Source organism: Sprattus sprattus, assembly GCF_963457725.1.
Source record: "Sprattus sprattus genome assembly, chromosome: 4".
Taxonomy (NCBI): Eukaryota; Metazoa; Chordata; class Actinopteri; order Clupeiformes; family Clupeidae; genus Sprattus; species Sprattus sprattus.
Window position 1 is genome coordinate 30,927,327 of NC_137923.1, and position 23,172 is coordinate 30,950,498.

Genomic DNA, 23,172 nt, shown 5'->3' on the forward strand with positions numbered 1-23,172 from the left:
TTATGTGTGATCATCTTCTCAGTTTTCAATGATCCCACTTTATTTCTGCCCACTTCATCAACTTTTAATCAATATATTCGGCCTACAGTTGCACAGGCCTACAATACACACTCTTGTATTGAATGGGTGTATTTTTAACCCGCCTGTGGGTCAGGTTTGTGTTTTGAGAATTCGCTCACAATAAAGACTGAATGCCAATGCCATGGTTATGTTACCAACTGATATAAAATGAATATAAAATTTAAATGTAGCCTATTTCACCCTGCCCAGTATTCGTGAAAGCAACACAATGCTTAATATAGTTCAATTAGTTTTTGAGTTAGCTAAGGGGAAGAAAGGTCTCTTGAAATGTCAACAAACCAAGTTGTCAAGTGATTTAGGCTACTTTTTTAGCGAATCCACAGCCATTTTTGACCCTTCATGGGACCCGTAAGAGTACAAAGATTGTTATGCTTGGCTTTAAGTATCGCTCCAAATCATTCATTGTATGACCAACACTGACTGTTTGTCGGTGGTTTGCACATGGTAAGAAAACGCTCAGCAAAACAATTACACAGTTATTAAGCCATCTAGTTGTTTCATACTTTGACGTTGGGTTCCTAGTGGTCCAACTTAACTTAGCCTGCTGAAATATTGCAAGCCAGGCTCAGATACGGCAGCATATTAGCTTATGCTCCCTGTGTGTAGCTGTGATAAAAATTGTTAACGATACATTGTTTATCCATCGTAATCGGATGGCAAAAAACTGACCCTTCATTGATAGGCTACTTTCTAAAAACGTGTCTTCCTGAGAATGCCATTGCATTGCATACTAACAAATATAATCACATTTGTATGTAAATTAACAGGTTATGATTTATGAATTGTTAAGCGAGTACGGCAATCTTGGGAAAACCCTAAATTCGCTATTAATGTTTGCTTTAGCTAGATGGCGAGTGTCCAAAGTTCCACGGAGCGGTACTACGTAGGCGTAGACGTTGGCACAGCCAGCGTTCGTGCGGCACTTGTCACCTGTGATGGTCAGGTAAAAGACATGGCCGAAGAACCGATCCACATCTGGGAGCCTCATCCTGACCATTACGTCCAATCCTCATCTGATATCTGGACCAAGTGCTGCAGCACAGTTAAAGTGAGCTCAACTTAACTGATGAAACTTTCCCCAATATGTTGTTGAACTATATAAAAAACAGTTATGTCTCAAGTATAATATTAATAAGGCAACATGTGACTCGACAGAAAGTGACCCAGGGCATTGAAAAGATCAAAGTCAAAGGCATTGGCTTTGATGCTACTTGTTCCCTGGTGGTTTTGGACCACAGATTTAAACCAGTCGCTGTTAACTGTGATGGTAAGCAGCATAAATTCAGCATTGGGTTTTTGCCTACCTTCCACCCGACCTTTATGATATTATACACCATTAAATATGCTCCATGCAGAATTAATTTGAAGGCCTCCTTCTTGTCCCCGCAGGGGTCTGTGAAAGGAACGTGGTGATGTGGATGGACCACAGGGCTGCTGAGCAAGCGGCTCGGATTACTGACACCGGCCACAGGGTCCTGAGGGGAGTGGGAGGGGTGATGTCCCCAGAAATGCAGCCCCCAAAGTTACTGTGGCTAAAAGAGGTGACGACCTGTGGCTTTAGTCCATTTCTTGAGATGCCATTGCATTATGTGTGGTGCCCTGAGTGTGACAGTCATCCACGTCAGACACTACTAGCTATGAGGCCCAGAGGAGCAGATGGTGGGAATTTCATTTTCATAAATACTTTTGAGTTCGCTCCACTGGCGGAGCTTCAGTGCCATGGGTTTAATCAATAGCCCAATCTCAAACAGGCGCACGCTCATGGCTGCCTTCAGAGGGAGAAAAAGACCACACCATTACCCTTTACAAAATGTATCTCACAATTCATGTGAGTAGCACATAGGCAGAACTATTCTTCAGGGGTCTTGAACATTACATTTATTTTAGTTATACACAGGAAAAGATGTTAAATCCCTTATGTTACTGGTTAGGGACTTCCCACAGAGGCTAATCCTGTCACTGTCACATGCAAATACTCATAGCCAGCAGCCTTACGAATATAACAACTGCCCATCCATAGATCCTGAGCAGCAGGATACAACAACAATGCACATCTGTCTGGAGACAGCAGCAACGGACTCCGCACTTTGTAGCTGGGATCCGTAGAGGCACTCGTTCACTCTGCAACATGCCTTCCCAACCATAAAACCTGAGCAGCAGGATGCAACAACATCAAAAAATCTGCCTTTGTGGGCATTTCACTGGGGTTTTCAAGCAGTCACCTTCCTTCATCACAGTTTCATTGAATTAGGCCACAACATCTCCAGAAGTCTCAACTGCATCCCAGAGCCGCTCCCCTTCATACTTATGATTGGTGCGAACACATACCACTACTAGAAGCGACAACCTCAAGATACACCTTAACAAGATTGCATGTATCTCCGTTTTAGTTCACGTCAATTTACGACCCCAAGTAGTCTGCGAGGGCCTCAGCCAAAACCAGTTGCAAGTCCTGTTTGTATGTGCCTGGTGTCCACTTTTCTGCCCCTCTCACACAAAATAAATCGTACCGCCCCTGTCATTAACCAGCAAAGTGTTAACCCTCAAGTCAATTATTCTCAGACAAACATGCAAATTATTTAAAAAACCTAATTATGTCTCCACATGTAGCGACTCTGGATCAGGCTAGTTTTATATCGAGACAATGTTTTAATGAGCCAACACCCAAACACAACCTGCAGCTTCTGTCTTCAACCACCCACTGACAGAGGTTCTGCAGAGTTGGGAGGACTTCATAAGGGGCTCCAACAAGAAATGTAATGTGGTCAGCAACATGCCAGTTTCTCCATTCCCCTTGCTTGTCTTGAGAAGTGACTGCTGCTGGTCCAGTTAGCTCTTCTTGCTCGTTAACAAAACTAGTTACTATCTACTTCCTCTCCAGCAATGTAGCCTTACCACATACTTTCCAACTGTCACATAGCTCAAACCCTGCTATTCCACTCTGTTCCTGCATAATGATATCCCAAACCCTGCTCTTCAACTGTGTACCTGCCTAATGATATCCCAAACCCTGCTCTTCCACTCTGTACAATGATATCTCTGTAATGTGCTATGTGCATGTTGAACAGCTTCATGTGAATTTTACAGTGTCCTTGACTACTGGATCCTTAGATCTTAGCGCATTTGAACTCCTCCACCATTGGTAAATTGGTAAAAAAAAAAAATTCTTTTCATACAAAGCTACAGTACTTTCCTAACTGCCTTATTCATGACTCTCCCAATTTCTCCACCTCTGAAATAGCTACTTTATACAAAGTTAAAGAAGCCTAGACTGCCAAGGGCAGAAAGGTCTGTGGCGAAATAGAATACCCACTGTTCCACTGGCTCTGATAACTAAAGCTCTTCCCCTGCTTTTCTCCCAGTATTTCAGATGCACTACATGGGAATGTAAATAAATAATGGGGATAATTGACCATGTGTCCTTCTATGGGTAGACATGTAGTCATTGAGTGATTTCTCTCAGTGTAAGAAATAACACACTTGCAACCTGCTTCTCCATTGTTTCAGAACCTTAAAGATGTGTCTCCATTGTTTCAGAACCTTAAAGATGTATTCCATTGTTCCAGAACCTTAAAGATGTGTCTCCATTGTTTCAGAACCTTAAAGATGTGTCTCCATTGTTTCAGAACCTTAAAGATGTGTCTCCATTGTTCAAGAACCTTAAAGATGTGTCTCCATTGTTCCAGAACCTTAAAGATGTTTCTCCATTGTTTCAGAACCTCAAAGAGAGTTGCTGGAAGGAAGCGGCCCACTTCTTTGATCTCCCAGATTTTCTGTCTTGGAAAGCTACAGGATCATTAGCCAGGTCAGCTTCACTGGTCTGTTGATTCAGTATGATACAACCCTTTTATGTTGAGTCATGACGTAAGTCTTAACAGCATAACTGTTAAGTATCATATTATATAGTCATTATAATATAACGTACAGAAGGTTCTGTTCAGTTTTAGGAACTTTTATGTGAAAACTTTTAAGTGTATCCCTGCTATCAACTATGAACGAGTTGCTTTCATAGCTCATGGTACACAACTCTCCCTTGGCTTCTAGATCCCTTTGCACTTTAGTTTGTAAGTGGACCTATTCTCCCCCGGAAGGATGGGACAACACATTTTGGACCAGCATTGGACTCGAGGACCTTTTGGAAAACAACTACTCCAAAATAGGTGCCATGATTTGCATACTGGTCTTTAGAAGTGCAGTGTTAAAAAATATGAACTTTGTGAGAACTTAAGTGAAGTGGTTGATCATTAATCATTTTAAGTAATTACACATTGACATATGTCAAAGAACTTTAAAACATTGAGACTCAGCAGATACTTTTCTATCTAAATTTTCATTAGCAGACCAACCTGTTCACTAAGTACCCCATCATCTCTCTGGGTATTCTCCTCAAACAGGCGCCCTCACCTGCAACCCTGGAACTGCAGTGGGTAAAGGGCTTACCCAGGAAGCAGCTGCGGAGATGGGACTCCTCCCTGGCACAGCCGTGGCTGCCAGCCTCATAGACGCCCATGCTGGAGGGTTGGGTGAGTAGCCCCTGTTGCACCATGGTTATCTTATAGGTTAACAAATGATAGCCTGGCAGTGCATGGAAGGTGATGCAAAGATGGTGGTAGGATATTGATTTGCCTCCACCATTTTTTTTACCACTCAGTGAACAGAATGCCTTTCTATCATTAATAGTTTGATTTTGCCCTATCAAAGCTCTTGGACCGGTTGAATACACTTTCCAATATCGTTAAGTGAAAATCCACTCAAGTTACCTCAGGACTCCAGAGTTGCATATAAGTATATTTATCCAACAACAACAAGCGTGTTGGCTCCCCCACGGCCTGGCAGGCCAGAGAGAGAGAAAGAGAGAAAGTAAGAGAGAGAGAGAGAGCCCGGGCTCACTCCCAGACTGGAGGAGACAAGAGAGAAGCCAAATTAAACACATCACACAAGGTTTATATAGAAAGAAATTAGCATTCTCTGACATCAAAACACTTTGTCAACAGGGATAACCAAGTCGTGGGTCTCTGACGTCTGAGGTCATTTTACTATGCTTTTTGAAACGTAATGCATCAGCAAGGCAGAAAAGAAGGACTACTCATTCTTCTTATCAGCCCGTGCTTACACACACACACACAGAAGGTACACGTTTAAGCACATACACAGAGTTAAAAACGCCAGCACTTAAGAACAGAGACAGAAACGTCATGTTTCAGCTCACAAAGGCATATGATTAACACACAACTTGATTAAAGTCAGAGTTTCATATTTTCCTATCAAATACTCTATGTTTTTATGGAAATATATGCTCTATGCTCTTTTGATTCCTTTAACAGGTGTCATCGGGGCTGACGTGACTGGGTTTCACCTGCCATGCGAACACCAACCTCTGACCTCACGCTTGGCCATGATTTGTGGAACATCATCTTGTCACATGGCGGTACTTTTTTTTTAAATGGCGTTTTGTTTTTTAATCCCTGCTTGAGACAAACCGATGCAAAACTGTCTTTAATCCATGGCCATGAACTTATCTCCTTTCCGGGTAGATCAGCCAGGATCCCATATTTGTTCCAGGTGTTTGGGGACCTTACCGGTCTGCTATGGTCCCAGCCCTGTGGTTGAATGAAGGCGGGCAGAGTGCCACTGGAAGACTGGTCAGTGCTGGTTATGCTGTTCTGATTAATCAGACGTTTGCTTTTTTGGCCTTAATGCCTTGGTGCTTCGTTATGCCGTGTGTACATAGACTTTTCTGTCAGCAGATTGACCACATGGTGAAAGGTCACGCTGCTTTCCCAGAGTTGAAGGAGAAAGCAGAGAGAAGGTTAGTGCATAAATGGCTAAATCACCATTCTATTCTTCTTTTAGAATCTAGTTTGAAGAAAATGTCTGGAAGCTTCATCCTTACCACCAATTTTCTTATTTTCCTACCCAGTGAAGAGAGTGTTTACTCCTACCTCAACAAACATCTGGAGGCCATGGCCAAAGACCCAGCTAACCTGGACCAGTTAACCACCAGTCTGCATGTGTGGCCTGACTTCCATGGGAACCGATCCCCTCTTGCCGACCCCACTCTGAAAGGCATGGTGAGGGAAGAGAAGATCTGCCTCACACTTCTAGTTATGTATCACACATATATCACAAGAAGCTCTCTGTTCCTATTATACTTTCTAGTTATGTATCACATATATCACAAGAAGCTCTCTGTTCCTATTATACTTTCTAGTTATGTATCACACATATCACAAGAATCTCTCTGTTCCTATTATACTTTCTAGTTATGTATCACACATATCGTAGAAGCTCTTTGTTAATATTATACTTTGTATTTATGAATCGCACATATATCTCTGTTCCGATTATATTTTCTAGCTATGTATCGCAAGAAGCGCTCTGTTCATATTATACTTTCTAGTTATATATCGCACATATCACAAGAAGCTCTCTGTTCCTATAATGACAGCTCTACTTTCTAGTTGAGTATTGTGAAGATGGTTATGTGTTTCATATGCCTGTGTGGACACCAGATGCATGTGTGGAATATGAATTAAGCATGCATGAACTTTCAGATCACTCTGTGTATGTGTGCGTCAACCACAGGCTGCTTTCTGCCTTTCCAATCCTTGCATTGCATTTGTTGTGTTATTATACCGTATTCGGTTGAAAAACGTTGATACGGTGGGATGAAATATCTATCGTAAACACTCAGTTTGTTTTGAATCAGTGTGGTGCACAGAAAGCACATATTAAAAGAGAGTTTAGCCAGCGGTGCATCCTCTCCAGTTTATCTGTTGGTCCCGTGCATGAATGCTGCTTTACATTTGGAGGCAGCTTCGTGTAGTTTTTGCAAAACATTTATGTGGAATTCTTGTAGTTTAGCAGACCTTGTTAATAGATTTGGTCCATGGAACTAAAAACCATGGCAAATACGCATTTAAATTTGACTATATAAACAATTGTGACTGATATAATTGGATTCAGCATTTAATATCCACTAGGATATGCCTTACTGACTCCGACTACTATCTTTCTCATGAGTAGGTGGTTGGACTCTCCTTGTCCCAGACCCTGGATGACCTGGCCCTGTTATACCTGGCAACTGTTCAGGCTATTGCTGTGAGTAATATAATCCTCTTGTGAAAGACATTTCACGTGAGCCTTGTGGACATTCGAAAGCCCTTCTGGAAAAAATGTTGTCCTACCTATGTTCCTATGCTAATCCCTTTTCAGCTAGGCACCCGGCACATTCTAGAGGCCATGAAGGAAGCAGGACATTGCATCACAACCCTCTTCCTGTGTGGAGGGCTGAGTAAGAATACCCTTTTTGTGCAGATGCACGCTAACGCTACAGGTACGTGTTGACAATCAGCATCAGACTGCACTTCATGTTGGTACATGTGCTTTGTTAGGTAATATGGTGCTTGGCCCACACATTTCTTCTTCAGCGGATCACAATAGACTGGGAACTGTGAATTAATTTGGTTTAGTTGCCTAGTATCAGTGTAAACTCTACAGGCCTAAGAGCTTTGTGGTGTGAGTCTTCCATGAAAGAGGGCCTCTGCACAGAGTCTTTCACAGTGTTTCACAAATTAGTGGTGGCTGGGTAACATGTGTCAGTTCCTCTTCAAATGGCTGACGTGACTTCTTTTGAGATCTCATGCAAAGGGCTTCTGCACGTGCCACACTCACGGCTCAAGCAGAAAGGTGACAGGGCCTTTGCTGTCGCCGCTCCACGTCTGTGGAACCAGCTCCTTCAGGACATTAGATCCGCCCCCTCCATTTCTGCCTTCAAGTCTAGGCTAAAAACCCACTTTTACTCCCTGGCCTTCCTTTCCCCCTAACTGTTCACCTCCTGTTCTTGTCTATGTGGGGTGCCCTGTTATTGAATGTTATTGCACTTTGTATTTGATATTAGGACTTATGGTCAATTTGTATGGTTATATTGTATTATTTGCCTTTTATTGACATTGTACAGCACTTTGGTCAGTGTATGCTGTATTTAAATGTGCTCTATAAATAAAACTTACTTACTTACTTACTTTCTCATGATGAACTTTTGTCAGTCCGTGGTAGTGAACACGCGATGAGAAGGTTTTATTTTAAGTGCATGTCCTGATAATGCTGATAACCAAATGGTGCCTCATATAAGTAATGATAAGGCATGTTTCTGTAGGTCTGCCAGTGGTCCTGCCTGCTGAGAAAGAGGCTGTTTTGGTGGGAGCCGCCATCTTAGGAGCCTGCGCCTCATTTGATTACAGGTCCATCCCGGTATGGCACAACTCAGAGAGAAATTATTCAAATGATCCACTTAAGGAAAATAATTGCACACTATCTGCTGCATGGAGTGCTATTAGCTAGCTGGGACAACAAGGAATGTGCCTTCATAATACTGAATGGTCAAAATCAGTTCAGTTTCGTTATGGCCCTTTTGCCATAGTAGCGTTCAGAGACAACACACAACATTTGTAGGGAAACAAATACGCATTTGAAGGAGTATCTAGGAAAAAGGAAAAACTGGTATTACATTAGCCTATTTTGCAATGTCACATTTACAAACTGCAGTTCTTGCCCCTCAACTGTGTTTCAGGAAGCTATGCAGAAAATGGCAAAAGTCGGAAGAGTTGTTAAACCAAATCTTGAGCAAGACAAGTGAGTACACAGTTGTAAAATGTTATGTCATGTACCACAATATCACCAGTAGATTGCTTTGACCTGACCAAGAGCATCCATGGTATGGCAAGGTGGCCATAGGCATAGCTAAAGCCTCTGTTTATTCCTCCTTATTGTTATACGCCCGAATAGTGCATTGTGTTTCAATTGGCTAAAGGGTTAATTTTTTGAAGCAAAGAAAAAGAGGGTCCTGAAATATTTGTGCACTGTGTCTTACAGTTTCTACAGGAGGAAATTCTGTGTGTTTCTGCGGCTGTTTGCCCACCAGAGGGAGTGTGTTCTTCTCATGCAAGAGTGACCAAGAGAGAGCAGTGGGCAGGCTTCCCCACACAACCAGAAGTTGCACAGCTGACATTTCTATACCAGGGCACAGTTCTCCAATGAAACTCACACTGTAAAAATCTTTCAGCTTGTTAACTTAACTATGGAATTGTTCACCTAAGGGACAGCAACCAAGGTTAATCTACTACTAAATGTGATTTTATCATAATAAATTATTTTAGTGAATATGCTTTTTTTCACTGGTTCACTGGAATTCCTCTCCTTGTGTCTTTCTCTCGCTTTTTCTTCACCCTTTCCCTGGCCTTCCCAGAGGTCCAGAGCTCTATAACGTGTGCAGTTGCTGCAGTAGCTCATCACACAGTGCAAGATCGAAGCATGTTGTTTGGCCTTCTGTGTCTGGGGTTGTCCTGATGGTAGGACTGTACGAATCCCTTGCAGCTGAGCCAATGGAATGCATCAGACAGAAGCTCTTTTTTATATATATATATATATACATAATGTTATTAAACAGACATTCATCCTACTGTAGCCAGTAACAGACCACAATTCTAAAAAGTATTGTGGCATACACACAGCCTACTATTGACCTCTTATCTTCCTTAATTTGCAGCTTCCTCTTCTAACTGCCTGAACTTATCTGTAGCCAATTACTTTTTTTACCTTAAATGTTGGTTTGGACAAATGTTTGTCCAAGAGTAGTGGGTAATGAGACAATACCGAGGAGGCCGTTTCTGAAATTCCCGTTAAGATAACACAAAAGAGGCTGATCTATTTGTCAATGAAAATAGGAAAAACTCAGTTAACAGGAAGAAACCTTAAGCAGAACCTCGGCACATAAGGGGGGGGGGGGGGGGGGGGGCATCTGCTTTGAGCCTGCCAGGAAGAGAAGTAGAAATAGAAAAGAAAGGAGGTGGGCATAGATGTGGTAAACATACAAACATAACATGGTATTAACATGATGCATACAAAGCTGATCGTGGATACGCTGGGGAGAGAGCATTCAAGTATTGAAGAACACCTTAGTGGGTATACAGTGTGCTTGTGAGCTTACTATTACAGGTGTAAGTAGAGTAATGGAACAGAAAACTATGTTGATGGTGGTATTTATTTACACTGAAGGTAAATGACAGTTCAGCTGCCAATACGCGTATGTGTACTTAATAGATATGGTGATGAGGAACAGTGTTTCCACAGCCATCAGCATTTGTGAGCAAAGGTCACGCTATAAGAGAAGATTTGGTTAGTAAACATCAACTTGATAAAAGGTTAGAAAGGTACATTTTGGTAAACAATTAACAGTAGGTAATATGGGCACTTTATCAGTATCAGTATTAGCATAATATGATGTAGAAGGAGAGGGAGAGGCTGTCTGGCAAAGTGTGTGGGAATTTTGTTTACTGGTTTACTGGTGCCACGCTTACCTGACCTGACATGTGGTCTGCCACATGGAGAAGGAGCCCTGTCCTCATAGACATGTATACATTTATATATGTCTATGCCTGTCCTGATGTCTGCGTCTCAGTAATCGCCTTGGTTGGAAAGGCTACACCCTCATCACTGAACAACAACATCCTAGTTCTGCACCCTGACATCCTGCATCCTGGCCTATAGCCTACTGCATTGGGCCAGAACCAGAGGACTGCTACACAGAGTGGGAAGGAAGCAGACAACAAGACTAGAAAGGAAATGTTATGGCTACAGACACAAAGCAATTACATGTGTAGATCACTACTACACATTCATATAAAAGCTTATCAGTGTGTTCAGTACTCCGGTCTAAGATCAGAATAAAAAACATAAAATCAACTCATATAATAACACATGAACCCAGAAATAAACTCACCACCCACACATCCTATCGCATTTAATCACTGTTTATTTGAAGACCACATTACTTGGAAAGGCACAACATGATAAAAGCTGTTTCTCCATCTCAGGATCAGTAGCTAGACTTATCAGGAATAGGAGACATTACTGAAAGGCTTCATAATTTCCGCTATTTTAACATGTAGAGTCTGCTGTCATCTCTACACCTCGAACGCTGCGTCACAGCGTTGTAATATTGTTCCTGGGTCTTGAGGTCAGGTATGCTTCCCCAGGTGTTTTGTTAAGTCTGCGGTGTGTAGCGCATATAGTTTTTCCCCGATGGGAGTTGTTTTGTGCACACACCATCCGGGAAAAAAGCTTTGGCTCCCTCCTCAGAGACGCTGGGGTGAACTATGACATCTTCACCAGGCTGCCCAATCCCATGAGGAAAAAAAAGGTCAGGTAAGTAAAACTTTATTTATATAGCACATTACGAACAAGAGAACCGCTTCTCATCGAGCATCATTCTCACCTTCCAGTTCACTGGTGTGGTCACCCGTTTCTTAGCTGTCAACTGTAGGGAATCAATGACCCGAAGGATCTCATCGAAATTCCGCCCAGTTGTGGCTGGATACAGGATAGAAAGCTTCAGCCTTTTATCAGGACCAATGATAAACACCTGTGGAGGTTTGGTTTGTTTGGAAGGCAATTAGTTACAGCATCATTTCTGAAAGGACCATAACAAAGGTTGATGTATACAGATGTTTTAGCCATGCATATTCTGGCTATACAGGTAATTAAGTCTTTCAAACCCCTGTACTGATAAGTAGCTGGCACTAACACTTATTATGTACACCAGTTTAACTGCTCTATCCTTGATGGCTAGTGGGAAAGACACAGGTGTTTATCTGTCCTTTTGCCTATAAAACCATACGTCAAAAAGTGTCAAATTGTGGCATATTGTTGCTTTAACTTTGTCTGGGAATTCCCTGCCCCTTCACTGCATTCCATGTGTTCAGTTAGTCTGGCCAACTACTCATTAGCGATCCACTTCACTCACGTAATTGGACACGCCTTTAACCAATCAGACCAACGATACTATACAACGATACAACGATCGGTAATAAAGCAAACACATATTTGTTCTGTATGAATTGTTCCAGGGCAAGTTTCTGTTCTGTTTTCAAAGAAAACGTGCCTTATCGAAGTTTTGCGGTGCTTCGGCGGCCACCATGTCCAATGTTTAAAAACTCTCCGTGCAGTAGATTTTGTAACGTAGCCGTGGTAAGTTTAAATCCGCCAATGGCGCGCCAGGTAGCCAAAAGCCAGTTTGTGATTGGCTCCAAGGATTCTGGAAATCTTGAAATGAACGGCTATCCGAAGTTGACCAGACCCACTGCAGAGGCAAAATCAATTTGGCCGGAAGAAGTGGGGCGGGACTTCCCAGACTAGCTTTAACTACTATCCTAATTGTCTATTTCATAGCGTGCATCCGGAAACAACGATGCTTAGCTACAAACATTCCATTACATTGTCAAAGAAATGTGAGAAAAGAGCAGATGATGTTTGGCTTTACTCACACATCTGGCAGTGAGGGGCATGCCATCCTTGCCTCTGGTATCTGGATCCAGCATACCTAGGGCCAAGGCGAGGTCCCGCTTGGGGTCCGCTATGATGGGGTAAGGTAATGTGTACCCAGGGTCTTCATTATTGTAAGCTACGATGTCCTATGAATAATTATAATGGAGTTTGTCATGACTAAAGTCACAGGGAAATTGATTTTGCGCTGCTTTTGTGAAGGCGCCTATTTAGGTATGCTGTATTTTATTCATCCTTTGTGCCCAAACACAGGGATCATATACCCATTATCTGTAAGATTAAATGAATGTCTGCAACTGATGGGTAAACAAAACAATTATTCTGTGTAGTTGTGATTGTATTTGGAGGGTGTGATACCTTTATCCACCCCTGATGGTCCTCAACGCTGTTGACAGACAAAGCTATCATTTTGACGGCCCGCTTTTTGAACTCTTCACTCAGTTGTGCAGCACGACCTAGCTCTGTAGTACAAACAGGAGTGTAGTCTGCAGGGTGCGAGAAGAGGATGCCCCATCTATGGAAAGGGAGTAGAAGACACGATTTGTTTAAAGTCAAACCAATCTGTTATACAAATCATCAGGGATGGATTACCGAACGGTCCCAGGCCAAGGGGCCCATGACGTCAGGGGGTCCAGAGGCCAGAGCCTCTGCGTGAAGTTGCTGTCATGTAGGGTGACCAGGCGTCCTCTTTTACCCGAAAAAGAAACGTTTGCATGTGAAAAATATGGCAAAACTTTGTCATGGGGAGGGGGCGTGGTCGGCATGCTATTCACTGCCCCTGCCCATGTTTTTCACAAACTCAAATCTGCATGAAGGGGAGGGGGCCCTTTTACATGTCCAGGCCCAGGGGCCCATGGTTTCATAATCTGTCCATGCAAATGATATACTGGTCTCCATTATTCACTAAAACACACACACACACACACACACTGAAACCTACGAGTGGCCCATAAGATGATTTTGGACAATTTCAGTATTAGAGAGAAGCTAAACATCTGCGTTTCTCATTGTAAAACGTTTATTTCGAAACGTACTATGTAGTTTAACATCAGAATGAAAACCACTGACATACGATACAGTTCTCCTAGTATCAGCATTCTATTTGACTGAGACAACAGCAGCCCCGAGATGACGACACACCATAAACAAATGCAAAGTGGCACCGACAGAAAGTAAGAAAGAAAGCGCGGTGTTGTTGTCGAGCGCAGATTGACAATTCACGTCAGTTTTAGAAAACCATTAGCCAATCCATATTCAAATCGATATAACTAATTTTGGCGCTTCGTTTCAGCAAAGTTCCAGTTACGCGAGGCATGTATGGGGAAGTGATTACCAGTACGCTGGGTCATCTTTGCTTAACTTACAGTTACATTACTGTTTCATTTGCCAAAGAAGCTCCATCGTTCGTTCTCATGTCAGTCGAATTGAAACTACCTTGTTTCTGAGGGTGGGAAATATAAAATAGTCCACGGAATCATTACAAATTGTCTTGACTTCTGAGATTGTCTAATTGTAAATTAATGGCTAATGTTCTGCAGGAGCATTTATTCAAAGGAGTGGTCCAGAGGCAAAAAGGCTGGCGTAGGCTACTTACCGATCTCCCAAAAAATCGTGTACATTTATTGTACCAATTGTAGTTTCGGCCTCAAAATTAGGAAATATGTCCCCTAGTAACAAGACAGCCATCGCAACAGCTTGATAGCTGCCTCTGTGCTTCTGTTGGATTTGACAACTTCAAATGGCTTGTTGATGGTTGCATCCGGTTGCGTCCGTGCAGGTGATGGGTGGTATTAACAGGATAATTATGCCTCATGGGGCTGCAGTGCAACGCAACTTGTGACAAGTAGCCTACACTATTAAAATGTGCAGTTGGAAAAAATAAATCAGACGCGTGCCGGTTGTTTCAGAATTTCAGTGCCCAGTCCAACTCTGTTGTTCTGTGTACCTGACAATAAAAGACTTGACTTGACTTGACTTGTTTAAACCCATAGAAAACATCGATATTTTAGGTCTACTTAGTCTGGCACAACTTTACTTTTAAGTAGGCTAGTCGTTGCAATTTAAGAAGGCGGTTCGTCGCATGGGTTCAAATGAAAACATCTGTAAACATGTTGCTATCTACAAACTGCTTTAACATTTTCAGCCTTTTTCGAATACTGGGGTGGTCTGATGCTCAATCGTGGGGTTAAGGTGCCCCTGTACTTCTACTGCGGCGCCTTTACTTTTACCACGTGATAGCTGGTCAGGTCTTATAAGCACTCAGCAGCATCACCCTTGTCCATGGGTTTTTAACGGCAATGTTGAATAGGCATTTACACAGGGGAGTAGCTTCATCAATGAAACATATGAAGTTGCTCAAATATGTATTTTAATTAAGGTCGCGATGTAATTTCTCACACCGTTACAGTTCTTTCTATGCACAATATAGTTCATTTAGTTATTTAATGCAACTTTTAAAGATGCCATCACCGAAAGCGAGAAAAAACGGCAGTCGAAGTGGCAGTGTTTCAGGAATCTGTGGTAACAATGTCAATGGGAGATTTGATTTCGGGGCAGTGTCTCCTCGTAGATCTTTGGATTACTCGTCGCGACGCCGTGCTTCGAGTTTTTCTAGTGCGTCTGCATTCGTTATTGGGACACAGTCTCCGGACAATGCAAAGCGACTCAATTTATCTCTTCTCACCATTGCATTTAGGTTTTTACTAGCTATTGACTTATGGCTTTCGAAACGACTTGGTGTTTGTACTTGCGAAGACTCCTTGCTGGGCAGCATAAGGCCACTTGTAAAACTCGTGGAGATGAGTGGGCACGGAGTTCCATGGCTTATGAGCGCGGTTTACGGTTTGGTCCACAGCGACTCAGCGGCTGAACTGGAGACAATGTTAAACCTTCTTATGGGTAAGTAGTTATAATTATGGCTACCTACATGCAAATACCTGTTTTTGCACTTGATGTTGCTCTCCTTTATTTTGCAAGAACAGCGTGCTGGATTAATGCTTGCTGGATCTATGCTTGATGCCATTGCTTTTCACATATTAGATACTGGAATCCTCATTCTCTTATCGAACGTTGTCACTGAGGGAAACAATGACGTTTTATTATCCCAAAGCCTGTGTCTATCCTATAATTCTTTGACCACACGTGTTTCTATATAATGCTGGCAATGATTTTTGGTTGGTCATAATTAATTATGTACACCCACTCAACCGTCCCTTCCTCACACACACATACACACAGAGAGAGAGAGAGAGAGAGAGAGAGAGAGAGAGAGAGACTCACGCTCACAAAAGTTGGACACAGTGAACACAGGGCAGTCTCTGGAATTAAAGTTGTTTGTAATACATAGTGATCCCTCAGCTGTGGTTCCTGTGCGGTGTCCATTTATAACCCAGTCATCTCAGCTCTATCAATGAGCAGGCTACAGCAGCTGCAGCCTGATTCCAGAGAGAACAGAGGACACCACAGTGGAAAAATGTTCCCTTTTAGCCAGCCCACAAAAAGTGTCACCTCAGGGGGGTTGAACGTATGAGGGAGGGAGTAAACAGACACATAGACAGACACACACACACACACACAGACACACATATGGACACACAACCGCTATTTCTTTGCTCCGCGACAACTATAGGAATAGTTTTAAATGGATTTGTGATTCCAGAGGTCAGCCATGCCTGAGATGTTTGAAACACCTCTGTTGGATCTACAGGATGCTATAGGGCTAAAGAGCAAAATTGCAAAAGTCAAGTTCAAACATCAGCATTTAAAGGATCCTTAAGTGATCTTGCAAATTGGCATTGCGCTGAGTTGGAGAGGCATTATTCATCTTTTTGCCCTTGTATGTTACTTACATTCTCTCTCTCTCACTCTCTCTCTCTCTCTCTCTCCATCTCTCTCTCCCCCCCCCCCCCCCTCTCTCTCTTTCAGCCTTGGTGCTGGACATGGCCTTAGTTGGAATTGTGAAGGCCATCGTGCGTCGCCGGCCTCCGTCCCAGAGCCGCTTCGACATGTTCATGCCCATGGCGGTGGACCGCTACTCCTTCCCATCAGGCCATGCCACTCGGGCCGCCATGTGCGCCCGCCTCGTGCTCACGCACCTGGTGTCAGCCGCCGCCCCGCTGCACGCCCTGGTCCTAGCCTGGGCCGGGCTGGTTGGCCTGTCACGGGTCCTGCTGGGCCAGAGCAACGTGACGGACGTGCTGTTTGGGCTGGGCCTTGGCTACTGCCATTACAGCCTGGTGGAGAGGCTTTGGTTGTCCCCCGAGCGCCTGCAGGACCTCCTGACGACCTTCCTGACGACCTTCCTGCAGGACAGAGTGGCTGGAGTGTGACTGAGCCCCAACCTGGAGTTTATCCGCAGCTCCCGAGGGACTTGTTGGGAATAACAAATGGATTGGAATCGGAGCGTTTTGCGCATGAAAGCCATAAAACGTGGGATGGTGGCGAAATGACACACCAGGAGAAGGAAAAAGAGGATTGTTATTTAGTAGCATCACCTGTTAGCACAGCTTTGTGGACTTGACACAGATTTGCAGTTGTTGAATGTGAGTGGGATATTTGTACTGTAAAGAGTACAACTATATGTCAGCCAGATGTGATGATTTTATAGCCTTATCTCGAAGAAAAGTTTTTCTAACAAAGAAACATTTTCTTAATTTTGCATATAGTAAACATTGTCTGTGGTAGAGTATGCATGCATAACAAAAAGTAATTAATGAATACATGTCTCTTAAACATCCTTTCGACATACTTGTTATATAGTACTGTTTGAGTAAAATATGAAATCACAAAATGGTCACAGTTGGATTTGAACTGACACACAGTTCACTGATGGATTTAGTTAACAAATGCAGGCCTGCCAGGCTTGTTAGAAAACACATACATTATTGAATCATTACAAAGCAAAAACAAGCATTGCTGTTGTTCTACATTTCTCTTGGCTATAATTGTAACAGGATGCTATGTACTGTGGTTGGAATGGTGTTAAAGCCATAGACAAACAGGAAGCGTTTTTTGACCTAATTATACCATCAAATACCCAGAAGATGGCGCCCATGATCTATCAGTTCCCTATATCAAGAAATGGAGCCTCTCTAAGAATGAACTCTCCGGTCAGATCAGAGCCAAAACTTACTTAATTCATAAATGCATTCAAAAACGTTTTGATAAGTTGCAACAAAATATTAGTTTTCCCAAACTCATCAAATGCGTTTCAGAAGATTATTTGTGAGGTAGGTAAGGATTACTGTCTATGTAATGGCCAGTGTCGTGAGTTTGAGGGGTCAAAGTGGAAATCAAGTACATTCATGTAGCTATAGCTAGAAGTGTAAAATAGTATTGTTCTTCCACATTAATGTTTATTTATTCATTTATTTTCAAAGGGAAACAAGATATAATCACTAATCAATCATCACTCTTTTTATCATTTATTATTTAAATTAGTAGAATGACAGATGTTAAGGCTTGTATAAGGAGACAGCAGTTTACAATTTACAATAACTTTCATACAAAAATACATTTTAGGGGAAAAAAATGATATTCTATACACAGAAGTACATACAATTTGCTTTAAAAATACAAAATATATACAAATACATCACAGAGAAGTTATTTTTGTACTAAAGCAGTTACAAACCAGGATAGCCTTAATAATTCTGCTGAAATGACATGAAAAGGTTGCACGAGATGATTGAACGCATATTACACTATTTATGGCAGGTGACTTGCAATGCTTTGGTCTGTGTCGTTAGGAGGGTTTGTGTCTGCTTAGGGGCTGCTGTTCGACTATGCCAGCTGTATGTCGTAGGTGACCATGTGGTGATTATCCCAGGCGTAGAGCTTCTTGTTGCCCGGGTTGTAGTCGATCATGCTGTTGTAGCGGTAGCGGTTGTTGAAGGGTATGGCGATGGCTTTGCTCTCGCCGGTGTCTGTGTCAAACACGTAGTTGACGGTGGTGTTGGGTAAACTGTAGCTGGCCACGGTGTACAGCCGGCCGCAGACCATGAAGGCGTTGCCCACCGTGTTCTTCCGGATGTTGGTCTCCCAGCTTTTCTTCACCTCCAGGTTGTCGGGGTTCAGCTGCGAGACGACGATTGCCCCCTTAGCCTTGCTGCTGCTGTAGATCACCCACAGGCCCCTCTCGTCCGTCGCCAGGTCGATGTCGGTGTAGCCGCCCCAGGAGTACGGGTGCTGGCCATGGAAGCCGGCGTGAGGCAGTTCCAGCCGAGCTGCCAGGCTCTCAGCGGCCAGGTCGTAGCGCATGATGGTGCGGCTGCGGCGGCGCTGGTAGTAGAGGGAGCCGCGGTAGACGGTGGCACCGGTGCTCTCCACCGCCTCAGGGAGCACCAGCACCTTCATGGGGAAGCCGCGCACCAACTGGTCCATGTCCTCGTAGGCAAAGAGCTGCCTCACCTCCTTGCCCACTGCCTCAATGCGCCACACCGCCTTAGGGCCGTAGGGAGGCCCCGCGGGCTCCGGGTCCTGGAACCAGACGCCGTATTTGCCTGTGATGCCGTCAACCTTGTGGTGAGTCACAGGCTCCTCCACTGACACCAGCACGCCACAGCCTGAGGAGAACAGTCGTTACATAAAGACAAACACCATTTCCCAGTTATCTTTTAATTACCAAGTTCTTTGGAATGGAAACAACCTAAATATTGTGTGGTTGCAGTAACTATGTCATTTTGTGATCGTGTTCTCATTGGGAATTTAGGATTGAATTTGAATTGTCTTATTTGTTCACACTGCTCGTTGTCTTTTGGTGTTTTTTGAGTCCTTTGGTACCTGTCACGTTCTGGGTTTGTCCATTTTGTCGGATCTGAGGGGGGGCAGGCACCTCTGACACCTCAGCCTTCATCTCTTGAAATGCTCCGCTCCCAAACTGAAACGCAGAATCTAAGGAGGACAAGAGTAGACATGGTATCACCGAGAGAAGTCAGTCACGAGTATTTGTTAAGCAGAGCAGAGCAGTGCAGTCACAGACCAGTGCAGAGCTCTTTGATGGCATACACACACACACACACACACACACACACACACACACACACACACACACACACACACACACACACAGTCACAGATCAGTGCAGAGCTCTTTGATGGCATACAGGCACACTCGCACACACACACACACATACAAAGTCACAGATCAGTGCAGAGCTCTTTGATGGTTGATGTAATTAGGATGAATACATTTCCAGCTGAGTATGTTTTCTCCTCTCGACCACTGTCTTGCTCTTGTACATGTACATACAGGCAAACACACTTCATTTTGGGCTAGAATATATTGACAAATATTAGCCAATTATTTTAAATGTTATTCAGCAAATACTTTTTTGACAACCTTTTCCACTAAATTAAATGGACATACAATTCCACCTGCTGTCTATCCTCATCTTCTCCCTGCTCCCTCACCCCTGTCTGCCCTCGTCCTCCCCGTTGCTCCCCTCTCCCCGGAGCTAACCCCTGTCTGCCCTCGTCCTCCCCGTTGCTCCCCTCTCCCCCGGAGCTCACCACTGTCTGCTGTCGTGACCCCTGGGGGCGGGGGCTGCTGGCAGGGCTTCTCCCTCAGCTGCTCCGCCTCCACCGTCAGCTCCTCCAGCCTCCTCTGGAGGTCCTGCACCTGCCTGTTAATCCGCTGGTTGTCTTGCTGGAGCTGGCTCACCTTCTCCGCAGTCTGCAGCCCGGCTTCACCCACCATCACTGCCCCTTGCTCCCCCAGCAGCCGGCTCACCAGAGCCTCCAGGAGGGTGAGTCGGGACGCAACGCCCTCCATCTCCGTGCCTGCGGCTCCTGCCTGAGGGCAGCTGGACTCGGCTGGGCTGTCCACGGTAAAGGTGTACTGGCAGCGGCCACTGAAGTCGCTGTCGGCCCTGCGGAGCGACGCCGTTCTGTCCTGCCCCTGACAGCCCACTGCCAGGCAGCACAGGCACATGGCAAGCTGGATCCACATGGCTGGGTGGAGTTCTACAGTTAACGTGAGAAACTGTGGTGGTCTTTTTTTGGTGGTGGTCTGTCTTGTTGCCTTGATTGTCTTTGCTCTGTTGTGTTGGTTGATGTGATGTGATGTAATGTGTCTTGCGGTTGAGTCTCCTGTTTGTTTGCCTGAGCTCAGACAGGTGTTGGGGTTGATATATATACTCACGGTAGAGGTGCTGGAGGGAGGAGTCAGAGCGCATAGGTGCCTGTCGGAGAGGGCGGGAGTGAGCTGAGAAGGCAGGGACACTTAGCGGGAAGTGTGATGTAATGCAAACTTCCCAAAATGTTTTTTCCATGTGCAGATCCTGTTTTTGGGCACCCCTGCAACTTCTCTTTTGGACATATTTATGGCACTTGTGTGTTGCCAACTCGGAGGCCTGTCTCGCTTTGGCAGTGGCTACTCTGGACATGAGCACGTTTATGTGGTAAAGGTCAGGGCTAAGGGTCCTGTTTGCGCCTCTGTAATAGGAGTCTCTACAGCTGTTCTTGGCTCTGCACAGCAATAATCACATACATGCAAGTTTAACAGGCCACAACTAAGCAGTTTTTCTGCTGTATTTTTAAACCACAAGTCGTGCCTCATATGTCACAGAGTTTAGTATGTTGTTATCCTCTGTAGTAAGATGAGGAGACAGAGATGACTCCATCGGCTTAGTTCGTCAAGGTGGCATGCAATTCATCCAGCTGCCCCACCGCGGTCAGTCCACTGGTCCCCTCGGCTGCCATGTGGGCTCTGCACGAGAGAGAGTTTGACCTTGAGTATATTATTAAGAATCATGAAGAAGGTATCACTGTTGGGCGATTGTGCTAAAAGAAAAAAGAGAGAAAACCAAGTATCTATAATCAGAGAAGGATGAACTTGAAAATACTCGGACAGATAACAGCTTCATTTGGAAGATGGCATGATTACATTATTATACGCAGTTTTAATGAATCGTGGCCTTTTATTTGTTTGCAAGCTATAGCGGTCGACATTCTTACCCCAGAATATTATAGATGAAAGCAGATTAAACTAAATGTTTAGCTGTTTGAACTAGAACTTAACTTGCCACTCTGTCAGTGTCAGTAAGCTGCCAATGTCAGGTGTCATTATCCCAGCATTTAGTTTTATAACTTGTTGCAAATGTACACACTGTTTTATTTATTCAGACCTTAAGTGGAAGAAATGTTCCTTTTTATTTTCCTCACTTTGTAGTTACTTTTTTTTATGCACTGAACATAAACTTTATTATAAACTATTAATGATTCCTGTTTTGTTTCGTTGATGCCCTTTTTGTTGAATTGGAACATATACCCAATGTCGGTTGGCACACACATTTGCTATTTGGTACATGAAATCAAATTATCAAAAGTTTTGTGAAAGTAATCAAAAAATAAAGAGTGATTACATTACAGTTTTTACACATCCTCACACTACCACATCAACAGAGAATACAAAATTCCACAATTAGTGAAGCAATTTAGTCAGTAAACAAGTTGCAGTGGCACGATAGACCACAGCTGCCCTGCTGTAAACAGCTGGCTCCACACCTTGAGATGTCTGCCCCCGGTGGCACAGCATGTCTAGACGGTTATCTTTTACCAGGGGGAAAGATGCCACACCCTGTATTTGCCGGCCAAAGGGGGTGCCCATAAGAGGGGACGAGATTGAGATGAGAAAATAGTCATCAACGAGTGATTTATGAGACACAGTGAGACAGAGACTCTTGTCTCCTCGGTGGTGCGTGATCTGACAAGTTAACGCGCCCCATTCACTCTCTGTTTCCCAGCAGCTGTTTAGACATTTTTTTCCCGTTTGAAGTCAGTCAGCCCCTGCTGAAGGGGCGTGAGTTTTTGGACAGCATCCCTGTCTCTCTCCAGCAGGTGAGCCAGGCACGTGTTTCTCCTCTCTTTTATGGGCCCGATGAGAGCGGCGCGTCCCCCTCTACACCCTGGACCCGCACCTAGACACAGGAAGTGAGGCAGACTTGTTTATGAGCGAGTGCTTGAAGCACATGTTTGCAATAGGAAAGGACAGGGGAAGGTTGCATAGCACAGCATAGTGATGCTGGTTTAACAATAACAAACAATGGGGAGGGTGGGGGCGGTAGAGGGGGGGCCAGGCGGGCGGGTCGGTGCTCAGAGCCCCGCACTGGTCCTCTGGGGAGGAAAGCAGAAATGGCTTTTGCACTCCCAGCCGGGGTACCATAATGGACCACTGCTGAGGCGATGATTCATTCTCTGTTTGTCTGTCCCCTGAATCCTACCTTCCTACACACTCAAGGAATTTTCCACAGGCGTAACACACAGGCTTCCATGCTTAATGCTCTAGACAGCAGACCACTGGATATTTCCTACAACCATAAAAAATGATGGATATTGTGAGGTCCCATTTTCTTTCCGAAATTCTATTCGAGAATGCCGGTGCTTTGCAGAAATCCAGGTGTGTACACACTGGTCAGGTGGCCAATGAAAAAGAAACCCTCGAAGGGATTGATGCTCTTCAAGGAAATTGTTGGAAACTGCTGCCTATATTGAAACCCTCCATTATAAGCCATACATTATAGTCCATACATTACTAACTTGTTCCATTCCATCTGATGACAGGTAGAGAGTATTGGTCTGACCCCAAAAGAGAGAGGAGAAAGACGGTCTTGGGGTTATGAAATATGGCTCTTGACTAGGTCAGGAGTAGCAAGAGGGTATACAAGATAATTGGATTGTGACAGCTTTATCAGAAAAAAAAGACAGGTGCTCTTTTTCTCCATTGTTTTTATTTTTAACTAAACTGTTGTG

At 44.0% G+C, this 23,172-nt stretch overlaps 4 protein-coding genes across 4 annotated transcripts; 2 read left to right on the forward strand and 2 right to left on the reverse strand.

The window, feature by feature from the left end:
* Positions 1-465: 465 nt before the first annotated feature.
* fggy (FGGY carbohydrate kinase domain containing) lies at positions 466-9,095 on the forward strand. The gene is made up of 16 exons (XM_080836535.1): positions 466-525; positions 925-1,129; positions 1,237-1,348; positions 1,471-1,622; positions 3,798-3,886; positions 4,126-4,241; positions 4,476-4,604; positions 5,406-5,509; positions 5,616-5,723; positions 5,829-5,890; positions 6,002-6,152; positions 7,108-7,182; positions 7,297-7,417; positions 8,240-8,334; positions 8,654-8,715; positions 8,956-9,095. Exons 2-16 carry the CDS (start codon positions 929-931, stop codon positions 9,032-9,034), a joined length of 1,656 nt encoding a protein of 551 aa, XP_080692661.1. The 5' UTR covers positions 466-525; positions 925-928; the 3' UTR covers positions 9,035-9,095.
* A 2,030-nt stretch (positions 9,096-11,125) lies between these two features.
* Positions 11,126-14,109, reverse strand: LOC308363463 (peroxiredoxin-6-like; the record flags this gene model as incomplete). Its single annotated transcript, XM_080836270.1, has 5 exons — positions 11,126-11,254; positions 11,357-11,503; positions 12,405-12,551; positions 12,781-12,937; positions 14,018-14,109. 5 exons carry the CDS (start codon positions 14,107-14,109, stop codon positions 11,126-11,128), a joined length of 672 nt encoding a protein of 223 aa, XP_080692396.1.
* A 773-nt stretch (positions 14,110-14,882) lies between these two features.
* Positions 14,883-16,751, forward strand: LOC308363464 (polyisoprenoid diphosphate/phosphate phosphohydrolase PLPP6-like; the record flags this gene model as incomplete). Its single annotated transcript, XM_080836271.1, has 2 exons — positions 14,883-15,321; positions 16,348-16,751. The coding sequence occupies 2 exons, from the start codon at positions 14,883-14,885 to the stop codon at positions 16,749-16,751; spliced, it is 843 nt and encodes a 280-aa protein (XP_080692397.1).
* A 1,059-nt stretch (positions 16,752-17,810) lies between these two features.
* Positions 17,811-20,507, reverse strand: LOC308364675 (myocilin-like). The gene is made up of 3 exons (XM_080837885.1): positions 19,933-20,507; positions 19,204-19,314; positions 17,811-18,986 (listed from the first exon to the last, which is right to left on the reverse strand). Exons 1-3 carry the CDS (start codon positions 20,369-20,371, stop codon positions 18,205-18,207), a joined length of 1,332 nt encoding a protein of 443 aa, XP_080694011.1. The 5' UTR covers positions 20,372-20,507; the 3' UTR covers positions 17,811-18,204.
* Positions 20,508-23,172: the final 2,665 nt, after the last annotated feature.

What these genes read in the sequence shown, in the direction of transcription:
- fggy (XM_080836535.1), top strand. Translation starts at nt 929, where the DNA reads ATGGCGAGTGTCCAAAGTTCCACGGAGCGGTACTACGTAGGCGTAGAC. An exon ending in AGTCGCTGTTAACTGTGATG is followed by an intron (nt 1,349 to 1,470) that starts GTAAGCAGCATA and finishes TTGTCCCCGCAG; the next exon opens with GGGTCTGTGAAAGGAACGTG. An exon ending in CCAAATCTTGAGCAAGACAA is followed by an intron (nt 8,716 to 8,955) that starts GTGAGTACACAG and finishes TGTGTCTTACAG; the next exon opens with TTTCTACAGGAGGAAATTCT.
- LOC308364675 (XM_080837885.1), bottom strand. Translation starts at nt 20,371, where the DNA reads ATGTGGATCCAGCTTGCCATGTGCCTGTGCTGCCTGGCAGTGGGCTGT. An exon ending in GGTCACGACAGCAGACAGTG is followed by an intron (nt 19,315 to 19,932) that starts GTGAGCTCCGGG and finishes TGTCCTCCTTAG; the next exon opens with ATTCTGCGTTTCAGTTTGGG. An exon ending in ACAAACCCAGAACGTGACAG is followed by an intron (nt 18,987 to 19,203) that starts GTACCAAAGGAC and finishes TGTTCTCCTCAG; the next exon opens with GCTGTGGCGTGCTGGTGTCA.